The 17082-nt window shown below is 44.2% G+C and overlaps 1 protein-coding gene across 5 annotated transcripts in view; it reads left to right on the plus strand.

The window, feature by feature from the left end:
• The window catches only part of SCARA3 (scavenger receptor class A member 3), a 72055-nt gene that overhangs the window by 41593 nt on the left and 13380 nt on the right, over positions 1-17082 (plus strand). For 2 of the 5 annotated variants that reach the window (XM_034661330.1, XM_034661331.1), the window contains one exon: positions 949-1463. The exons of 1 other annotated variant lie outside the window; for it this stretch is intronic. In XM_034661330.1, coding sequence (XP_034517221.1) covers positions 949-1400 — 452 coding nt within the window. In that variant the 3' untranslated portion in view covers positions 1401-1463. Of the gene's footprint in view, positions 1-948; positions 1464-4354; positions 4623-7684; positions 9112-17082 lie in introns of those variants that run through there. 2 more of the 5 variants (XM_034661332.1, XM_034661333.1) reach the window with 2 other exon arrangements.

Below are 17082 nucleotides of genomic sequence, written 5' to 3' on the forward strand. Positions count from 1 at the left end.
GGTCGTCCGACCTCTGGCTGGGGAGCTAACCTGGGCTCTTTAAGGACAGACTACATCTACATGTCTGCATCTCCCCCAGGTACTAGGCTAGAGCCCGGTGGGGGGAGACGGGGGGCCACAGTTGTGGGGGGACTGTCCCTGCCATGACCCAGGCTCCATGCCCAGGGTGGGGGATGGGAGCTGTGGCCTTCACGCTCTTCCTGGGGTTCCACAGTCTCGCGGGGTCCACCAGATAGGCCGAGGGTTTGCTCTCACTGTACTGCGACTTGTTTTTCTACACATCACCTGAAAGATTCAGCAAGTAGTAGCCTCAGGAGTTCAGAGAATAGGCCGGTGTAGTCAGGGTGGGCCTCCTAGAGGAGCTGTCCTTTCTCTGGGCTGCTGTGCCCATGCACTCATCCTGGGAGGGGTCTGCCTCTCATGCCTCACTTTTTTGGTTTTCTGCCCCATGTCACCTGACTCCATCCCTGTCTGGTCCCAGATGCCTTGCAGAGCCTGGGGTTGAGATGTCTGTGGGGCAGTGGGGGTTCTACCAAAGACCACGAGAAGGCGTAGAAGGCCAGGCCAGCCTCCAGACCTGGACAGAGAGTCCTGGACAGTCTTGGCCGTTTCCCAGAGCTGTCCAGCTCTCTCAGTTCCCATACTGAGCCCTGAAGTCGGAACAATGACTCATTGTGCACCTGCCTGGCATTTATAGGCCTTGTCTCAGAACCCCTGCCAGCCTGCAGGGGAGTCTTCTCATCCCCACCGTGCAGGTGGTCCAGCTGACTTAAAGGGGTCACAGAATCAGCCCGAGCTCCCAGAGCCTGCAGCCGGCAGACCTGGCCTTGGTGTCAGGCTGACCCTCGGCTCATCACTGTGGCCTGTGCACCGTGCTTAGTTCGTGGGAAAGCCTCAGGAGACCTGCCCCTCGTGCACTGACTTCTCCCCTCTTTTCTCTGACCCTAGGTGCCCCTGGCCCTCCAGGACCAAGAGGACTCAAAGGAGACATGGGCACGAAAGGGCCCGTTGGCAGCAGAGGACCAAAAGGAGACCCTGGCAGCTTGGGTCCCCCGGGACCCCAGGGGCCTCAGGGGCAGCCTGGAGACAAAGGACCTGTGGGAGAAAGGGGGCCGGTTGGCCTTCGAGGTTTCCCAGGCCTCAAAGGCTCAAAGGGCAGCTTTGGAAGTGGAGGCCCAAGAGGACAGCCAGGCCCCAAGGGGGACGTGGGGCCCCCAGGGCCAGAGGGGCCCCCAGGGTCTCCAGGGCCCTCAGGGCCTCAGGGAAAACCAGGGATTGCTGGGAAGACGGGATCACCGGGACAGCGGGGGCCCATGGGGCTTAAGGGTGAACCAGGGATCCAGGGGCCCCCTGGACTCCCAGGGCCTCCAGGCCCACCAGGAAGCCAGAGCCGCTACTAAGGGCCCCAGTCTGACACTGCTACACAGAACAGCGGGAAGGGCCTCGGGGTAGAATGAGCCCCCCAGAAAGCCACACCTACAGACGGTTGTGGTCCTTTGATCCCAAAGGGGCTTTCCCCCGGCCTGCCCCTGCACATCCAGGCTCCCCAGTACTGACTATACCATAGAAAGTGGCCCCTCTCACGCACACGCACACGCACACACACTTCTCTGCTGGCCAGGGAGCCAACCAGGTTTCCCTGGCTGGGCAGGAGGAGAGGGCAGGAGGAGACACCCCCTCTCCTGTGACTGAGCCTGCCAGGGAGGTGGCTACCTTGGGAGGAAGGTCTTAAATCCATTTCTGAATTGCTGACCAACTCAGCTTTCCAGCATCTTCGGAACCAACCTAGCCAGCAGTTCGACTGAGAAGACCCAGGAAAACCCTTGCAGGGGATGTAGTTCAAGCTCTAGGGACAAGGTGGATTTGGTGACCATAACACTCTCCTAACCATGGGAACAGAGTCCCGGGAGCAGCCCTGCCTCACTCAGGCCAGAGGGACTCCACCTGTGCCACTGTCCTCGGGCTCTGGGCACCGTGCTCTCATGAGTTCAGCAACTTTTTCATGTCTCCAGAAAATTCCTCCTGTCATCCTTGCCTCCTTCTCCCAGGAACATCCCAGAAGAAATCCAAGCAGGAGTCTCATCTGTGTGGGAAGGCTATCTAGGCCCTGGAACATTCTCCTGGAGTGGTGCCCAGCAGCTGGGAAGCTGGAGGAAGGAGGGGCAGAGGCCAGTGTGAAGAGGCGTGGTCACTGGGCTCTCTGTGGAGCTGGCTCCCTTGCTCTGCGCCAGGCCAGCCTGCTCCGCTCCTGGGACGGTCCCCTCTGTGGCGGCTGACGGAGGGCCACGCCTGGTAACAGCAGCTCTCTCCTCCTGCACCCAGCTCTCCTGCCCTCAGCAGCCTGCACCCCTCACCCTGCCATGACTCAGAATGGCCCGAGGCCTCTCTGCATGGCCAGCAAGACTGGACATGAGGAGAGAAGGGCCTGAATGTCCACAGGAGGCTCACTTTGACGTCACCCCTCACCACCTCCAGCTTCCTGCACACACGGGCAGAAAGGAGTCCTGGGAAGCTCCCCCAGCAAGGCGAAGGCGCCCACAGGCTAGACCCGTTGCAAAGCTGCCCTCCTTTGTGTTCAACAGATTCTGACCACTCCTGGGCTGGGGGCATGGAGCTGTCTCCTCCCCGGCCCCAACTCAGACACCAGCCCCTTTCCTCCTTCCGAAAGCCTTAATGCCACCTCCCTTCTCCTAATAGAAGTGCAACTGGTTTGCACTCCCGCCCACCCCCACTGCCATGTAATCCCGTCTACATATGGTATCATGTGACATAGTATTACTGACTCAGTAAACAGCTCTTTCCAGGAGGGAGGTGTCTTCTGGTCCTTTCGGCCCAAGCAGGGGCATAATGCCTTCAGGGGCTCTGCCTCACCTGCCCTGGAGGGGAACCAGTGGACAAGGGGTCCCCTAGATATTCACTGTGGAGTTTGGGTCTCACCCCCTGCCCCTCCATCTAGAAACACTGAGCTCTGCCAGGAATTCACAGAGGTCCTATTGGGGCCAGGGGCCAAGAGCATGTGAGGGAATTACCCACAAAGAGCAGGAGCCCAGTGAGAAACAAGGCAAGCTTTCTTATTCCTGCAGCAGGCTAAAATGGGTCCTGGGCATCTGAGTGATACCTTCCTGAGGCTTCCCTCTTCTGCCTCTAAGACCAGCAGTTGAAAGAGAAAAGGAGGAAGAGACCAGGCTAGATCTTCCCCAAAAAGCCCGGCTCTCCAGGATCCACAGGAAACAGAACAGCCGGGTCCCCCGTAAATCAGCCACACCTGCCCTAGGAGGCCGGAGTGTGTGAGAGAGCTCTGCCCTCAGGGTCTGGCTTGTAAAGCAAGGGTCTTTGTCCATGTGGGCTGCCATCACAGAATACCACAGACTGCCGACTTATAAATAACAGACATTTATTTCTCACCATTCTGGAAGCCAAAACTCCACGATCAAGGCGCTGGCAGATTTAGGGTGTGGTGATGCCGGGCTTCCTGGCTCACAGATGGCCATATTCTCACTGTGCCCTCACCTGGCGGGGGGGGGGGTGGCTCTCTGGGGTCACTTTTATAAAATCCCATTCAGGAGGGCTCCACCCTCAAGACCTAAACGCCTTCCAAAAGCTCCACCTCCTAATATCAGCACACTGGGGGTTAGGGTTTCAACATATGAATTTTGGGGAGACACAAATATTCAGTCTACGGTAGGTAACATAGTGCGTTCATTTGCTAGGAAAACATGGCCTAGTTTGTATTTCGTATTTTTGTATTACCTCCAGAGAAACAAAATCAATAGACTATACAGTGGTCCCCCGTTATCTGTGAAGGATGTGTTCCAAGACCCCCAGTGGATGCCTGAAACCACAGATAGTACTAAACCCTATATATATATTATGCTTTTTTTCCCCCAAATATACATACCATGATAAAGTTTAATTTATAAATTAGGCACAGTTAAGAGGTTAACAACAACGATAATAAATAGAACAATTATAACAATACACTATAATAAAAGTTCTATGAATGTGGTCTCTTTTTCTCTCTCTCAAAATATCTTGTTGTACTGTACTCACCCTTCTTCTTGTAGGGATGGGAGATGCTAAAATGCCCACGTGATGGGATCAAGTGAGGTGAAGGACGTAGGCATTATGACCTAAGTGTTGGGCTACTACTGACCTTCTTCCTGGGGGTCAGAAGGAGGACCATCAGCTTCGGGACTGTGGTTGACAGTGGTAATTATAACCTTGGAAAGCAAAATCGCAGATAAGGGCAGACTACTGTATACATGGGTGTGCGTGTATATATATTGGGGCAGAAGTGCGGGAGGGACAGAGACAGAGACGGAGACTGAGAAATCCCATGATCCTCCGCCCACAGGCTGTAGACCCAGGAGCATCAGTGATGCAGTTCTTGTCGTGAGTCCGAAGGCCTGGGAACCGGAAGAGTCAGTAGTGTGAATTCTAGACCAAGCCAGAAGACCCATGTCCGAGCTCACACAGCCAGGCAGAGATAGAATTCTCCCTTTCTTCACCTTTTTGTTCTACTCTCTCACCCTCCACAGATGGGCTGATACCCGTGATCTTCTTTACTCAATTTACCCATTCAAATGCAAATCTCTTCTGGAAACATCCTCACAGACACACCTAGAAATTATGTTTAGCACAGAGGCCTTGTACTGTGGGGCTCACCTCTGGGGGGGGTGGCACATAGTGAATGACTGGTCTCCACCGCAAGCAGCATGTGAGGCAGGCCAAGAGTGGGAGAGGAAGGGGGCCCTGGGGGCAAGTGTGGAAGGTGAGGCTGAGTAGGCCAGGGAAGGCATCACCCGTGGCACAGAGATGGTGGGCCTTGAAGGAGGCAGTAGGGACGATCCGGTGGTACCATTTTACAGCCTGGGTCCCTAAGAACTCCTCCAGGAAATTCCAGACATTCACTGTTGAGGGTAGGGTTGACGGCATGGCTGGTGGGGCCATGCTCCCCAGCATGAGCCCAGGGGTCCAGGGAGCTGGAGGAGCCCAAGCCTGAGGGCAAGCCAATGTCGCAGAGTCAAAATCCAGAAAGTAGGTCTGCGATCAATTCCAAGGAATGTGTTGGGATCCAGAATGAGAGATAAGGCTGCAAGGATCAAAAACCGAACAATTCGAGAATATAGAAGCAACCACATGAGAAAAACTCATGTGTCCTGGCCAGTGGTCTGGAAGGGGTTCAGCTTGATTCACAGGCAAGGACAAGGCAGGCACCCGGAGCCCACCTGGGTAGCCACACAGCCCCCCTCCGCCAGGTCCACACCTCCACTCTCCCTGGCCATGGAAGTCCTCTCGACCCTAGCAAGGAAGTTAGAGAGAAGGGGTTTATGATATGGACACAGCAGGCAAAACCAGGGCTACAGAGGCTGGACAACAGCCTGGCCTCGGGCTTGCTACGTGCCAGCATCCCAGGCTCCCACCTTCACTGCAGAGGGTGACCTGTCTCTTACTTTCTCTCAGTGGCCACTGTCCTCTCCTTTCTTCTACCAGCATCTTCCATTTGCATAAGGCACAGCTTAACAGGGCTATTGCTCTCCACCAAAGGACTCTCCTTCAATTTCTAATTCCCAACCCTAGGAGAACAATCGAATTGCTAACCCTGGGGCTCAGTCCAGGGTCTACCCCAATCCAGGGGGCTGGGACCACTCAGGGGAGGGGGTCATGTGGTAAAATTAGAGGCACAGGAACAAGATCGACTCTGAGCAAACCTGGCCATGAACTCTGGTTGGCAATAAAGGAATAAGAGAATCATAGCGACAATAATAACAGCAGACACCGGCGGAGAACTTACTATGCAGCAGAAGACCATTTTAAGGACTTTACGTATAATAACACATCTGATCCTCACTACGATTGATAATGTAGCTATTATGTCCATAGGTACTGTTATTATTCCCACTTTACAGATGGGGAAACTGAGGTCTGGAGAGATTAACTTCCCAAAGTCACAAAGATGATGAGTTTTTAGACTTACGTCTATTGAAACTCAGCCTTGGGTGAGTTATCCTCTCTGGGCTTCTGTTCCCTTCCTGTAAAATGGGAGTTATAATTGTACCTACCTCCTGAGGTCATTGAGGGCATTAAGAAAGAGGACACTGTAAAGAACAAGCAAAATGCAGCTGACTAAATCTGAAGATCTAATTGGTTTAATTAAATGATTCCTGAATCAGGCAGCACACCATCTGGCAAATAGAAGGGCACTCAGAGGAGCTGGACAAAATAGAGAGTTTTTATAGGAAGGGGGGTGGGGCAAAAAATTATAAGCAAAAGAAAAGAAAGGATTATTTCAGGCAAAATCACCTTCCCACGGTGGGAAGGGCAGGGGGTTTTACTAAGTAGATTACCTCATCTTCCTTTGGGGAAGGGAGAAGATCCATGTCTGCAGACAACCTCATTGGCGCTTATCAGAAAATTCCTGATTGACAGGTTGAGACTTAGATTTCTGGGGGAGATTGAAACTGCAGTTAGGTTAGGTATTAAGCCCAGGTCCTGCCCTGGTTCAAGTACCGCCATTTGGGGCCCATGGTTTTCTTTATAACAATGCACTTGGCCAGTTGCCTGGTACATTAGCAGCTCAGGCTGTCATGACAAAGTACCACAGGCTGGGTGGCTCAACCAATAGAAATTAATTTCCTTTGGGTTCTGGAGGCTAAGAAGTCCAAGGGCAAGATGCCGGCTCTTCCTGGCTTGCTGTATCCTCACCTGGTTCCGGGGTGTGAGGTGGGGAGAGAAGTGTCAGAGCGGGGAGAAAGGGAGTAAGAGAGAGTACCCTTTTCCTTTGCTTATAGGGCCACGGTCCTAACAGATTAGGGCCCCACCATTATAACCTCTTTAACCTCAGTTCCCTCCTAGGATCCTATCTCCAGATACAGTTGCACTGGGGGTTAGGGCTTCTGCATGTGCGTTTTGTGTTAGACACAATCCACTGCGCAGTAGTGGCAGTGGTGACTATGCTATTAGCAGCCATAATCACAAGGGTCACTATACACATCCGGGGCTTCCTGAATGGCGTTCGCCACTGTCCTCTGTAGATGACCGGCCAGAACTCCAGCCCCTGCAACTCCCACTCCCACATTCTCCGCATTGTTAGATCCAAGATCGAGCTGGTGGATCACCAGGCTCGGCCTCTCTACTTTCCAAGACAGAAAGCAACGGCTGAGTGAGAGAGGTGAGGAGTTTGTCACCATCTGGGACTAGAACTCAGGTCTCTCGGGTCCTGGTCCCTGCAACTTCTCCTATCTCAGATTGTGCTGCAGCTCGACTTCTCAGGTCCCTTTGCTGTTGGTCACAACCCTTGAGCACCTCCTGACACACATTCCCCAGAGAGTACCCCTGGTCCCTTTCTTTCATCAAATAGCTACCACTAATGTGACCCTTTATAGTGTCCAGACCATTTTCGGTGCTGCTGGGAAGCCCAAGAGCTGGCCTCAGGTGTCGGTGGGGAGGGCAGCTGGAACCACCGGGCGTGTAGCAAACACTGAATCAATACACTGTTCGATGCAAAAACTGTGTGAGATGCACCCACCCACTTCACAGTGGGATGACTGGGTGGGCTCCATGATGGAGCTCCTTCACGGGCATGGAAATGGCACAGGTCATGCTTCCGCCCCGCTGGGCCCTCCATTCATGGTGCAGCTGCAGGCTGACAAAGCCCCCCTCTGATTTTTGGTTTCTCTGCTAGGAAACAAAGAGAGTGGCCCAGTCTTGACATTCCGTCGGGAAGTCACCTGGAATGTGCTGGATTCCTCTATCCTGCAACTCTAACCAAGTCTTCTTCCTCCCGCCCTGCTTGATTGCTTTCCTGGAACTTGCCAGGGCTAAGGCATGAAAGTCTGAACCCAGACGGAGAGGTGATAGCCTGTGAGATTTCAGTCACCCGATTAGAATCATGGCCTTTGTCATCAGGTTGTTTTAATCCCCACCAGATTTGCAAAGCCTTGAAGGAACTCCTGGGCTTCCTTCTAAGGAGAGCAAAGGGGCTTCCTGGAGGCCACAGGACTGGGATATGTCTAAACCCCCCGCCCCAGGCTTGCCCAGCATTTCCCAGCGAGGGCCGCCTCACTCCCCTCCAGCTGGGATAGGACATGGCCCTGAGCAGAGCCTCCAGACCTTCCTGCGGCCCCTCTTCGCTGGTCAGGGCTGAGCTGGCAACGTGTGTTATGCCAGCCTGGGACACACCTGTCAAAACAGAGCCATAGGAGAGGCGAGCAGGGAGCTGACAAACACGGCCTGACCACGCCGTGCTTCCCAGCAGGGCCGGGCTGGGCTGGGGAGGGCCAAGCCAGACACACAGGCAGGCTGCTCAGTGTGCAGCCTCCCAGGGGATGGCCTGACCTGCAGAAACACAGGTTGCTTGTTGTCCTTGCCATCACCTGTCCAGTCCCTCTGTTTTCTTTTGAACGCTTCAAAGTGCAAGGCTCTGTGTTTGATGTGGTAGGAGACGCACAAAGATTAGGGCAGTGCTCTTAGTGGGGACAACCACCCAGGAGGCCAGAGAAATGCAGACAGTTGGCTTCCACCCCCACCAGAATCGCAGACGGGGTGGCATAGGAGGAGGGACGGGGAGAAATCCCCAGGGAATTCTCCTGCACCAAATAAAATTTGAGAACCACAGATTTAAGAGATATAGAAAGTGAACTATGTTGTGTTTTTTTTTTTTAATTTGTGTATAGCATCTCATCCAATTCTCACAAACTAAAAGTATTTTCATCTCATAGGTCAGAAAACAAGGCGCAGAAAAGTCAAATAATTCACTTAAGGCCTTGTAGACGTTGTGTGGATTTGAACCCCAGCATTTACCGAAGCCAGCTATAGTGAAATACTTCTTACAGAATGGTAGGATTGGGATTTTAGTCGGGCCTGTGCTTTGCAGCTGAGAAAGCTGAGATCTGCGGAAACAGACTTGTTCAAGGACCCAGAGCAAGCTGGTGACAAAGCTGGAAGAAGGCCCCAGATCTCAAGGCTGCCAGGCCTCTCTGGCCCAGCTGCCTTGTCACTAAACGCGTCTGGGGATTAGAAAGAGCAGTGCAAGAGTTAGAGACAGGACCATGCTTTCTGCTGTGAAAGCTGGAGGCTTTGCAAAGGAAGCCAGGTGTCCACCTTCCACTATGGCCTTTCCCCTAAGCCCAAGGTGTCCAAAATGGGTACCCAACTAAATCCTCTAGGGTGAGGAATAAACGATTAAATATTAAAATGCCTACTAATTGTGTTTCATCTATTCTAAGTCACACTTTATTTCCATGTAATCAGATCTGACATGAAGTCAGCCAGGAAGTTTGGAATGACCAAGAATATGATCTGAAAATGAATTTGTATTCACTATCCTTAATACTAACAGTGCCCTCAGTGCAAATATGCCTTGAGACATTAACCAATAGGAGAAACATAGAAAATAATATATAAATAAATATATTTACATATATTGGGAAATTTAAAGTCAAAAAATTATTTTTTACTAAAAGGGGTGTGATAAAATATTTGAACGCAGCTGTTCTAAGTCACCTCTGTTGCTTCTGACATTCTCCCTTGTGATAAAGCAGAGCTCTTGACTTATAAAGAAAGGATCTCCATGTGATGATTTTGGATTTGTAGTCTGATGGTTCCTTCTTCTGAACTTCAAGAACTTCTAAATGCCCTAGACAAGCCTGATTCCTAAATTTACAACTTGAAATTTGCTTGCTTCCCATCATCCATCATTGTCCTTATTTCGGCTTCATAGAGCTCCCATCTTCCAGACATGGAAACATTTAAAAAATAGGTAGTGTGGAGATCCCACTGAAGTTGTTCACTCATTCAACAAATAGTTCTTGAGCTGTAAGTAGCTGCCACATACTGTATTTGGTAAATAAAATTTAAAAAAAAAAAAAAAAAGAGGTGAACTCCAGATTCATTTTAGCTGCCTGCCCAGGAACACTTTCCAAAGCACCTCACAGAGAAGTGGGGCCCAAACAGAGAGTAGAGGTCTCACAGGGTAGAAGGAGTAGAGATCAGACTTTGGGGCTGCCACGGCAGCTGGAATTGGGTGCGAGACAGGGTACTGGGCAGGAGGAAGCTGTGCACAGAGTTCCCTTGAACGGTTGCCTTGAATGTGTAGGGTAAAAATCACAGGGTTTGTGAGCTGACTGTGAACTGATTTTAGATACACAGTAACAAAGCCTTTCTCAATAATTAATACAATAAGTAAACAGAAAAGCAGTAAGGATATAGAAAATTTGAACAATACTATCAACTAATTTGACTCAATGGCAGGAGAACACCATACCCAACAGCAGGTGAATATTCGTTCTTTTCAAGAGCAGATAAAACATTTACCAAGACAGAGCATAGTCTAGCCCATAAAACAAGTATCAATTCAAAAGAATTGACACCACTCAGAATATATTCTCTGGCTACATGGGATTAAATTAGAAACGAACACGGAAAGATAATTTAAGTCTCCAAATAAATAGAAACCAAACAACACACTCTTAATTGTCCAGGAATCAAAGAAAAATATCACAAAAGAAATTAGAAAATATTTTGAACTTCCTGAAAATGAAAACATAACGATTTGTGCGACATAACTAAAGCAGTGCTTGGAGGGAAATATAACATTAAATACTTACATTAGAAAAGAAGAAAGCTCTTGGGGTGCCTAGGTGGCTCAGTCAGTTAAGTGTTCACCTCTTGATATCAGCTCAGGTTTTGATCTCAAGGTCATGAGTTCAAGCCCTTTGTTGGGCTCCATGCTGGGCATAGAGCCTACTTAAAAAAAAGAAAAGAAGAAAGCTCTCAATTAAATGACCTAAACTTTGACCTTAAGAAACTAGGAAAAGAAAAGAAAATTAAGTAAACAGAAGAGAGATAATAAAGATAAAAAAATAAAAGAAAAAAATACAGAGAAAAGTTCATAAAACAAAAAGAAAAAACTGGTCCTTTGAGAAGATCAAGAAATGGATAAGCCTCTAATCATATGGATCAGAAATCAGAGAAGACACAAATTACTAATATCAACAACAATAGTGGGGCCATCACTACAGATGCTAAAGACATTACAATAACAAGGACATGTGAAAAATTTTAAGCCAATTTAAGCTGATAATGTCAACACTTAGATGAAATAAAAAAAATCTCTTGAAAAGCATAAACTACTACAGCTCACTCAGGAAGAAATAGATGATAATAAATGTGAATAACTTTCTTACTATTAAGTAAATACAATTTTATTTTAAAAACTTTCCCGCAAAGAAAACTCTAGACTCAGCTGGGCTCACTGATGAATTCTGCCAAACATTTAAAGAAAAAAATAATACAAATTCTGCATGAACCCTTTCAGAAAATAGAAGAGGAGGAAACACTTGCTAACTCATTCTGTGAATCCAGCATTACCTTGATAATAAAACGTAATACATATTACAGGAAAAGAAAATCATTATAAGAAAAGAAAACTGCAGGGACGCCTGGGTGGTGCAGTCGTTGAGTGTCTGCCTTCGGCTCAGGGCATGATCCCAGTGTTCTGGGATTGAGCCCCACGTCGGGCTCCCTGCTCCGCTGGGAGCCTGCTTCTTCCTCTCCCACTCCCCCTGCTTGTGTTCCCTCTCTCGCTGGCTGTCTCTCTCTGTCAAATAAATAAAAAATTCAAAAAAAATTTTAAAAAGGAAGAAAAGAAAACTGCAGACCAATATCCTTAGAATATAGAAGCAAAATTTCTTAACAAATTTTAGGGAATTGAATCCAATAATATATGAGAAGGATAATATATAATGAATGCTTTATCTCAAGAATACAAAGTTGTTTTAACTTTCAAAATCAAGATAATTCAGCACATTAATAGAAAATAAGCCATTATAATTATCTCTATAGATGCAGAAAAAGCATTTGAAAAAATCCAAAATTCATTTATTAAAAAAAAAAAACCCTCACACCACACTAGGAATAGAATGGACCTTCCTCAATCTGATAAAAAATATCCTATGACAAAGAAACAAATAAACAAAAAACCTGCAGTTAACATCATACTTAATGATAAAAGACAATACTTTCCCCTAAGATCTGAAAAGAGTCAAGGATGCATGCTTTTACCACTTTGAGTTAACCATGTATTGGTGATCCTATTCAATGCAATTAAGGAAGTAAAAGAAAAAAGAAGATATCCAGGTTGAAAAGGAAAAAGTAAAACTGTCTTTATTTGAGGACAGTTTGATTGTCTATGTAAAGAATACTAAGGATTTACCCAAAAAAAGTGATCCATAATAATTATGAGTAAACAAAATTACAGAACACAAGGTCAATGTGCAAATATCAATTGTATTTCTATATACTAGCAAGGCACAATTAGAAGTTGAAATAAAAAATAATAACACTATAATAATAGTGTACTATAATAATAGTATCAGGGTCGCCTGGGTGGCTCAGTCATTAAGCGTCTGCCTTCAGTTCCGGTCATGATCCCAGGGACCTGGGATCAAGCCCCGCATCTGGCTCCCTGCTCGGTGGGAAACCTGCTTCTCCCTCTCACACTTCCCCTGCTTGTGTTCCCTCTCTCGCTGTGTCTCTCTCTGTCAAATAAATAAATAAAATCTTTAAAAAAAAATGATAGTATCAAAAATGTGAAATATTCTGTAATAAATTTGGCAAAATACATGTAAGACCTGAAATTTAGAAAATGGAAAATCACATAACATTGCTGTGAAAAATTAAGGAAGACCTAAAGAAATGTAAATATATACAATGTTTATGGCTCAGAAGACTGAATATTGTTACAATATGAATTTACTCCATTTTGCTATATAGATTCAATGTAATCCTAACAAAAATCCCATGAGGAATTTTTAAGGAAATTGTTAAACTTTTTCTAAGGCTTGGAAATGCAAAGGACCTAGAATATCCAAAACTATTTTTAAAAATAAGGACAAAGTTGAAAGACTCATACTGCCTGATTTCAAGACTTACAAAGCTATGGTAATCAAGATAATGTAGTATTTGCATAGAGATAGACTCATAGATCAATGGGACAGAATAAAGAGTTCAGAAATAGATCTAATTATATATTGCCTATGATTTTCAACAAGCGTGCCAAAGCAATTCAATGGAGAAGGGATAATCTTTACAACAAATGGTGCTGGAACAATAGTATAGTAATACACAAAATATGAATCTTGACCCTTGTCTCATAACATACATAAAAATTAACTCAAAATGGATTATAGACCTAAATGTAAAAGCCAAAAATACAAAACATAAAAAAAGCATAGAAAAGTCTTAATAACAGTTAGTTAGGCAACAATTTCTTAAATATGTTATTAAAAGCACGTCAACATGTCAACATGTAAAAAGCACACGAACACAGACTGTAAAAGACATTTTCATATAAACAAAGCTGAGCAATTTCATAACCAGTAGACCTGCACAAAAAAGAAATATTAAGGGAAGATCTTTGGGCTGAAAGGAGACTATACCAATTAGAAACTTAAGTTCCATGCACAACACTCCCTTACCCAAAGAAGGATACCATAAGTGCTAAGTTTATCTATATAAAATACTTTTTCTTTTTATTTCTTGATTTCTTTAAAAGAAAATGTACTGTTGAAGGGAAAATTATCACAATGCGTTGTGAAGTTATCACAAACAGAAAAGCAGAATGGTAATATTAATGGAACAATGAAAGGGAGGTAGATAAGTGGAAAGGTCTTACATCATATATGAGTGAAAAAAATTAATTCAAGGTAGGCTATGATAAGTAAGGATGTATATTGTAACGTTTTTTTTTTAAAGATGTTTTATTTATTAATTTGACAGAGATAGAGACAGCCAGCGAGAGAGGGAACACAAGCAGGGGGTGTGGGAGAGGAAGAAGCAGGCTCATAAGTGGAAGAGCCTGATGTGGGGCTCGATCCCAGAACGCCGGGATCACGCCCTGAGCCGAAGGCAGACGCTTAACCGCTGTGCCACCCAGGCGCCGCTATATTGTAACTTTTATAGCAGCCACTAAACAATAAAACTGAGGTACAGCAGAAAAGCAAATAGAAGAGGTAAAATGAAATACTAAAAATAGACGGGAAAGAGGAGTTAATGAACAAAAAATTGGACAAATAAAAAAACAAAAAGGAAGATGTGGGTTTATTTTATTTATTTATTTTTTCCTAAGATTTTATTTCTTCATTTGACAGAGAGAGACAGCCAGCGAGAGAGGGAACACAAGCAGGGGGAGTGGGAGAGGAAGAAGCAGGCTCATAGCGGAAGAGCCTGATGTGGGGCTCGATCCCATAACGCCGAAATCACATCCTGAGCGGAAGGCAGATGCTTAACGACTGAGCCACCCAGGCGCCCCAAGATGTGGGTTTAAACAAATTATATAATAACTACATTAGGTGTATGTGAATGAAATGCTCAAAAGGCAGAGAATGTCAGACTAGATTCTAAAAAAAAAAGAAGTAAGACCTAGTGATATGCTGTTTGAAAGAGATGCTTCTAACCCCCACTTCTAAATTACTATAGGTCAGAGAAAAAAATCACAAAGACAATTAGAAAATATTTTTAACCATTGTTGCAAATGCAACACACCAAAATTTGTTGGATGCAGATAAAGTAGTGCTTAGAAAAAAAATACAGAGCTTTAAATGACTATATAAGAAAAAAAACAAATTTTAAATCAGTGATTTATGCTTCTACCTTGAGAAGCTAGAAAAAAAAAATGTAAACACAAAATAAGATGAAAAAAGACAATAAATATTAAAGCCAAAATCAATAAAAGCAGATAAACAATAAGGAAAATTAACATGGCCAAAAGTTACTTCTTTGAAAATATGAATAAAATTGATATACTCTTAACTATGTTGATCAGGAAAAACAAAGGAAGAAGAAATAAATTAACAATATCAGATTTGAAAGAGAGAACATCACTAAGGATCCTACTGTGAACAAGGTTATACTACTAAATTCAACAGTCTAGATGAAATGAAAAAATTCTTGAAAGACAAAAATTATAGAAGCTAATATAAAATTATAAAAAATCTCCATAACCTTGTATATACATTTTAAAAATTGAATTCATAATTAAAAACTTTTTCCTAAAGACAATTTATTTTAAACATTTAAAAAATAAATATCAATCTTGCACAAATTCTTTCAAAAGATAAGGAGGGAACCAGTAAAGTCCAAGAAGATAAAATCATAAACCAATAATCTTCATGAATATAAATGCAAAAGTTCTTAACAAACTGAATTAGAGTATTAGCTAATCAAATCTAGCTATATATAAAACGAGATAATTCATCATGACTGAGTGGGGTTTATCATAGTAATGCTAGATTAGTTTAATACTCTTTTTATTTATTTGTTTGTTTGTTTTTTATTTTTTTAGTTTAACACTTTGAAAATCAGTTAATATAGTTCATCATATATACAGCATAAAGGAGAAAAACAATTTGATCATCTCAATCGATGCAAAAAATCAATTGTTACAGTTCGATGTTTTCTAATTAAAACTCTCAGCAGAATAGGAATCAAAGGAAACTTCAAACTTTGATAAAGTTGTCTTACGAAAATCTTTGAATTGACATTATACTTAAATGTGAAAGACCAAATGCTTTCTCTCTAAAATCAAGAACAAGGCAAGGGTATTGGCTCACCATTTACAGCAGCCTTGTACTGGAGGTCTTAGCCAGTGAAATAAGGCAAGCAGAGAAAAAATGAAGAATGGTGAAGAAGTAAAATTGTCTCTATTTACAAACAAAGTAATTGTATACGCAGAAGTTCCTAAGGCATCTATTAAAAAAAAAAAAAACCAAACCCTTACTTTTACCAAAACACAGTTTATAAAGTTCAAAGGATACAAGAACAATACATAAAAATCAGTTATGTCTCTATATACTAGGTACAAAAATTGAAAAATGAAATTAAAAATATCACAATACATGAAAGAACATAAAATAATTGGGAATAACTTAAACAAAATTTGTGTGAAATCTCTACCTATAACGTTATAAAATTTGCTGAGAGAATTTTTTTTTAAGATTTTATTTATTTATGTGACAGAGAGGCAGCCAGCGAGAGAGGGGACACAAGCAGGGGGAGTGGGAGAGGAAGAAGCAGGCTCCCAGCGAAGGAGGCCGATGTGGGACTCGATCCTAGAACTCCAGGATCACACCCTGAGCGACTGCGCTACCCAGGTGCCCCTGCCGAGAGAAATTTTTAAAGACCAGAATAAATGGAGAGCTATACATGTTCACACATTGGAAAACTTAATATTGGACATTCTCCACAATTGATCTATAATCAATGCAAATCCCAAACAAAGTTCCTGCATGCCTTTTTGTAGAAATTGAGAAGCGGATGCTAAAATGTATATGGTGGGGAGCCTGGTGGCTCAGTCAGTTAAGCATCAGACTCTTGGTTTTATCTCAGGTCATGATCTCAGGGTGGTGAGATCAAGCCCAGCATCATGTTCCACGTTCAGTGTGGAGTCTAGTTGGGATTCTCTCCCTTTCCCTCTCCTTCCCCCCCGCCCCTTCTTTTATTTGCACACTCTCTCCCCCCACCTCAAATAAAATAAAATAAAATAAAATGTTTATAGCAATATAAATGACATAGAATATCAAAAAAGAAAAAAAAATTCTTGAAAAAAGAACCAATTTGGAGGACTTACATAGTCTGATTTCAGTGATTACTGTGAAGATTTAGTATTCAAGAAAGTATGGTATTGGCGCAAAGATGAACGAATGCAACAGAACCAAATCAGAAATTAGCTCAATATTAAATAGTCAACTGATTTTTTTTTTTTTTACAAAGGAGCCAGAAGAAATCACTGAAAAAAAGAAAGATTCTTCAAAAACAGTGCTGGGACAATTGGATATTCATAGGGGGGAAATATATCTTGACCTCTAACTCATACTACACATAAAAAATAATTCAACATAGATGAAGACCTAAATATAAATGTTAAAATTATAACACTTCTAGAATAAAACACAGAAAAATACCTTCACGATATTTGGGTGGCAAAGATTTCTCAGCTAGAACAAGAAAAGCATTAGCCATAAAAGAAAACATTGATAAATTAAATTTCATAAAATTACAATCTGCACATTAAGAGATATAGTT

The sequence above is a fragment of the Ailuropoda melanoleuca genome, chromosome 5 (assembly GCF_002007445.2).
Source record: "Ailuropoda melanoleuca isolate Jingjing chromosome 5, ASM200744v2, whole genome shotgun sequence".
NCBI lineage: Eukaryota > Metazoa > Chordata > Mammalia > Carnivora > Ursidae > Ailuropoda > Ailuropoda melanoleuca.